Source organism: Mobula birostris, chromosome 4 (genome assembly GCF_030028105.1).
Source record: "Mobula birostris isolate sMobBir1 chromosome 4, sMobBir1.hap1, whole genome shotgun sequence".
Taxonomy (NCBI): Eukaryota; Metazoa; Chordata; class Chondrichthyes; order Myliobatiformes; family Myliobatidae; genus Mobula; species Mobula birostris.
In genome coordinates this window covers 176,742,107-176,748,106 of record NC_092373.1, presented here as the reverse complement: position 1 = coordinate 176,748,106, position 6,000 = coordinate 176,742,107, and the positions used below count along the sequence as shown (strand labels likewise).

The 6,000-nt window shown below is 46.9% G+C and overlaps 1 protein-coding gene across 1 annotated transcript in view; it reads left to right on the top strand.

The window, feature by feature from the left end:
• Positions 1–401: 401 nt before the first annotated feature.
• Positions 402–6,000, top strand: part of haus1 (HAUS augmin-like complex, subunit 1) — a 42,519-nt gene continuing 36,920 nt past the window's right edge. The window contains exon 1 of the mRNA XM_072256578.1: positions 402–528. Coding sequence (XP_072112679.1) covers positions 508–528 — 21 coding nt within the window. The 5' untranslated portion in view covers positions 402–507. The remainder of the gene's footprint in view (positions 529–6,000) is intronic.

Genomic DNA, 6,000 nt, shown 5'->3' with positions numbered 1-6,000 from the left:
AGTTTTACCTCACCTAGATGAAGACGACTCGGAGAAGTGCGAAGGATAACGACCAACAATTGGAGACGCTAGAAATTGACGTTTACAGGTCCAGTCAAACATAAACTGGTGATCTAACCAAAGCCTGGGATTGCACTGGTATTAACCACCAGTTCTAACGGCAGGCATTTCCCAAGTTTGTTCGTGTTTGCAGAAAATATTATTGGTAATGAATAATTCTGATGGGATTCTCTGTGAAATTGGGCCTTTGGAAGAGCTGTAGCAGTAGTTTGAAAGGAAATCAACTAAGTGGATCTTGATGAAAGTTGTCTCTTTATTCGTCTCCCGAGTTCCCGAGACCCTCTAACACTTGGCGTGAGAGTTTTTCCATCCTGTCACATGAAACAGCGAGCCCGTTGACGTCACAGAGTGGGCGGGGCCAACTTCAGTTACCAGCCTCAAAAGATGGCGGGAAAAGCTCCGCGATTTCTCTCCTAAATAAGTTTAAATTTATACATTTACAGTGGGATGGATTCCAAAAGCGCCAAGGTACTTTTTATTACTTTCCCAGAATTTGGATATTTATAAAACCAGACCGTATAATTGACAGTTCGATTTTACATAACTATGTTCAACGCCGTTTTAACGCTAAATAACGAGGAAGCGGAAGTCCGGCCTAGCGGTTGGCTTTTGATTGATATGATTGCTTAAATTTGTAGTGTATCCTGATTGATTGGTCAACTTTCCAGTCACTGTCAAACTGACAAACAGAGGGGCAGTGTCACTGGGGAAAGAGAAACAGAATTTCAACTTGATGATACTTATGCTGTGTGTCTCGCAATTTTTAAAATATGTTTACACCAGCTGAAGAACTTTTAAAAAGTCAGTCTTGAGTTTAAAACAGTCTTGGCAACTGAGAAATAGACAATGAATAGTGTAAATGAATAAAAAATTCCTGCGCTGCTCTAACAATTAAAAATACTGTAAGTGCAATGAATTAATTTGAAGATGGTAGCCATTTTATCTAAGGATTTAAATTGACTTGATAGTAAAATATGGCTAAAATTGTACAGTGAGAACTTTATATTGCAAGAGAAAGATTACTGAAGCATTCTTTCAGGTGGCTGACAAATTCTGGGCATTAAATCAGGAGAAATTATCGTTTTTTTATGGAATGTAGTTAGTGTTGTACATATATACACTTTGTTGAGTACCTCCTGTACCTAATAAAGTGGCTACTAACTGTACGTTCATGGTCTTCTACTGCTGTGGCCCATCCACGTCAAGGTTCTGTAAAGTGATGTGATGCTTTTTATGTTTAAGGAAAACCATAACAACTCATTAATTTTACTCCCAACACTGAACTCAAAACGCGGTTACAGAGCCCAACGTAATTACGTCATCACGTCAGACCAGCCTCTTCTGCTCAATGTTGGTGGTTGTGAATTACGTGCGTTACTCTACAATTCGACCTACGGTGCGTTCAAAGATACTCTTCTGCACGCCTTTGTAGGAAATCACGGCAATCTGAATACTGTTAGCTTGCTGTCAACTTGAACCGGTCTGGCCATACTCCTCTAACCTCAAACAACAGGAAATCTGCAGATGCTGGAAATTCAAGCAACATTATCATCATCCTCCCCCCTCCCCCTCCCCTCCCCCCTCCCCCCTCTCTCTCCCCCCCTCTCTCCCCCCCTCCCCCCCTCTCTCCCCCCTCCCCCCTCTCTCCCCCCTCCCCCCTCTCTCCCCCCCTCCCCCCTCCCCCCTCTCTCCCCCCCTCCCCCCTCCCCCCTCTCTCCCCCCCTCCCCCCTCCCCCCTCTCTCCCCCCTCTCTCCCCCCTCTCTCCCCCCTCTCTCCCCCCTCTCTCTCCCCCCTCCCCCCTCCCCCTCCCCCCTCCCCCCTCCCCCTCCCCCCTCCCCCTCCCCCCTCCCCCTCCCCCCTCTCTCCCCCCTCCCCCTCCCCCCTCTCTCCCCCCTCCCCCTCCCCCCTCTCTCCCCCCTCCCCCTCCCCCCTCTCTCCCCCCTCCCCCCCCCTCCCCCCCTCTCCCCCCCTCTCCCCCCCTCTCCCCCCCTCCCCCCCCTCCCCCCCTCTCCCCCCCCTCTCTCCCCCCCTCTCTCCCCCCCTCTCTCCCCCCCTCTCTCCCCCTCTCTCCCCCCCCTCTCTCCCCCCCTCTCTCCTCCCCCTCTCTCCCCCCCTCTCTCCCCCCCCCTCTCTCCCCCCCCCCTCTCTCCCCCCCCTCTCTCCCCCCCCCCTCTCTCTCCCCCCCTCTCTCTCCCCCCCCTCTCTCTCCCCCCCCCTCTCTCTCCCCCCCCTCTCTCTCCCCCCCATCCTCCGCAGGATGTATAATTAATTATAGAACTTAAAGGAACTCAAATTCTCGAATACAACCTAGTCTCATAGTCATAGTCATCCTTTATTGATCCTGGGGGAAAATTGGTTTTCGTTACAGTTGCACCATAAATAATTAGTAATATGTAAATTATGCCAGGAAATAAGTCCAGGACCAGCCTATTGGCTTAGGGTGTCTGACCCTCCAAGGGAGGAGTTGTAAAGTTTGATGGCCACAGGCAGGAATGACTTCCTATGACGCTCTGTGTTGCATCTCGGTGGAATGAGTCTGGCTGAATGTACTCCTGTACCCAACCAGTACATTATGTAGTGGATGGGAGACATTGTCCAAGATGGCATGCAAGATGTCTCATGTATAAACTGAATAATAGACTCTTCAATCAGATGTTGATTCTCTTGATGGCCAAAGATTTAATAAAAAAACAAAATAAATTTAAGCCAGACAGCCTCTTGAACAACATGCTTCTTTCAATTTTGTATCGATTACAGCTCAGCAAAACATGCTGGACTGTCTCTGGACTACCACAGTCACATAATCCAGTAGGATGTTTTCCTATTATCTTTAAATAATAGTTTAGCCCACAATGCCCCAAGCTAAGTCTTGTAAATTTCACCATATCTCTACGACTTAAAAGGAAACCATTTCTTCCCCTAGGCTGTAAGACTACTGAACTCCCTGCCACCAGGCTGGTTGCATCACATATGAAGCGCCAGTAGTGTTATATTGTTTACTTTTTAACTTGTATCGTAATACACTTTATTATTTGTTAACTTATTTGTGGTAATATTACTTTGTGCTATGTGTGTAAGTTATATGTACTCTGTGGTACACCTTGGTCCGGAGGAACATAGTTTTGTTTGGTGGTATACATGTGTACCATAAGACAGGAGCAGAATTAAGGCTGATTTATACTTGTGCGTACTAGCTTACGCCACAGCCTACGCAAGTGGGCTACGCCGTTGTGAGCATTTATACTTGTGCGTTGGTGTGTCTGCGTCTCTCTGAAATTCACCGCCAAAACGCTAGTTGGTGGTGGGGTTTCTATCCCACTGTGTTGAGTTTCTTCGTGTTGAGACTCAACATGAAGAAACTCGAACTTCAAACAATGGCGACTGAAACTGAAGGAGGGTGAATTTTCTGTGCTTGTCCGACCACTGAGAGACGTGGGCAAGGAAATGCATTTGAAATATTTTCGGATGTCGGCAGGTAGATTTGATGATTTGGTTCATCGTCTCCAACCATTTATTTCGCATCAGTGTACGCATAGTATACTCAGAGACTGGCAATCACCATTCGAGTTTTAGCTTCAGGTGGAAGTCAACAGGCTGTAGCAGCTAGCTACAAACTGGCGTCAAGCACAGGGTCCTCCGTAATTTCGGAGGTCTGTAAAGCTTTATGGAAAGCATTGCAGCCAGAGTTCCTTCCCTGCCCTTCAGTCGCCCAGTGGGAAGCTATTGCAGTGCAGGAGGAAATGCAATGCTACCAAGCGGACCAATCACAGTTGTTGTGGTCTGTGTCGCTGCGACGCATAGTTACATTTTGGGAGAGGTGCGCGTTAGGCTACGGTGTAGGGTTCGGCGTAGGGTATGCGGTTACACCGTACCTATGGCGTACATTTGACGCACAGGTATAAATCAGTTTTTAGGCCATTCAACCCATTAAGTCTGCTCCTCCATACCATCATGGCTGATCCTGAATCCCACTCAACCACATACACCTGCCTTCTAATCATGTCCTTTGATGCCCTGACCAATCAGGAAATGATCAACTTCTGCCTTAAATATGCACATGGATTTGGCCTCTACCGCAGTCTATGGCACAGCATTCCACAGACTTAATATTCTCTGGCTAAAATAATTCCTTCTTACTTCTGTTCTAAAGTATCACCCCTCAATTTTGAGGTTGTGCCTTCTAGTCCTGGATACTTCCACCATAGAAAACATCCTCTCTACAACCACCTTGTCTAGTCCTTTCAACATTTGGTAGGTTTCAATGAGATCCCCACCCCCACCCCCACCCCCCCCGCATTCTTCTAAATTCCAGTGAGTACAGGCCTAAAGCTACCAAATGCTCCACATATGTTAACCCCTTCATTGTCAGAATCATCCTCATGAACCTCCTCTGGACTCTTTCCAATGACAACATATCCTTTCTGAGATGTGGGGCCCTAAAACTGTTGACAACACTCCACGTGTGGCCTGGCTAGTGTCTTATAAAGTCTCAGCATTATCTCCTTGTTTTTATATTCTATTCCCCTTGAAATAAATGCCAACATTGCATTTGCCTTCTTTACCACAGAATCAACCTGTAAATAAACCTTCTGGGAGCCCTGTACAAGAACTCCTAAGTCCCTCTGCACCTCTGATGTTTGAACTGTCTCCCCATTTAGATAATAGTCCGGACTATTGTTCCTTTTACCGAAATGCATTATCATACATTTCCCAACACTGTATTCCATCTGCCCATTCTTCCAATTTGTCTAAGTCCCGCTGCAATCACATTGCTTCCTCAGCATTACCTACCCCTCCACCTATCTTTGATTCATCTGCAAACTTTGCCACAAAGCCATCAATGCCATTATCCAAATCATTAGCAAACAATGTGAAAAGTAGCGGTCCCATTACTGACCCCTGAGGAAGAGCACTAGTCGTAAACACAAAATAATCTGCAGATGCTGTGATCAAAGCAACACTCAGCAGGTCGGGCAGCATCAGTAGCCACCCACTTCAACTCTGCTTCCCATTCCCATTCAGATATGTCCATACTTGGCCTCCTCTACTGTCATGATGAGGCTAAACTCAGGTTGGAGGAGCAACACCTCATATACCGTCTAGGTAGTCTCCAGCCCCTTGGTATGAACGTAGAATTCTCCAACTTCTGGTAATTCCCTCCCCCTCCCTTCCTTTATCCCTATTTCACTCTACCCCCTCCCCCAGCTCCCTCATGGTTCCGCCTCCTTCTTCTACCACCCATTGTTTTCAGGGCTGTGACGTCAATGCTTCCCCTCCCCCACCCCTTTGTCTTTCAAATTACTGGTCTTTCAACTGAATCTAGAAGCATTCTTCAAATCCTTCCCCATCTTTCATTCTTCAGTCCTGATAAAGGGTTCTGGCCTGAAACGTTGACTCATCGTTTCTAACTGATGCTGCCCGACCTGCTGAGTTCATCCAGCGTACTGAAAGTGTTGCTTCGAACACCGCTAGTCACTGGGAGCCAACCAGAAAAGGCCCCTTTTATTCCCACTCACTGCCTCCTGCCTGCCAGTCTCTTTCCTGTAATGCCATGGGATTTTGTCTTGATAAGCAGCCTCATGTGTGGCACCTTATCAAATGCCTTCTAACAGTCAAAGTAAATGGCATCCACTGCCTCTCATTTGTCCAACCTGCTTATTACTTCCTCAAAGAACTCTAACAAATTTGTCAGGCAAGATTTCCCTTCATGCCGACTTTGACTTATTTTAGTCTCCAAGTGCCCTGAAACCTCACCTTTAATAATAGACTGTACGGTTGAGTGACAATAAACTTGAACTTGAGATTGACAGATAGAGGCCAATGGAGATGGTGCCAGAGGCAGGAAGATGATAATTGTAGATGACAAAGGGCTGTAGATTAAGGAATCTTGGTAAGAAAGGGAGATGAGGGTGAAGCCTTTGTTGGGTCCATCCAGACTT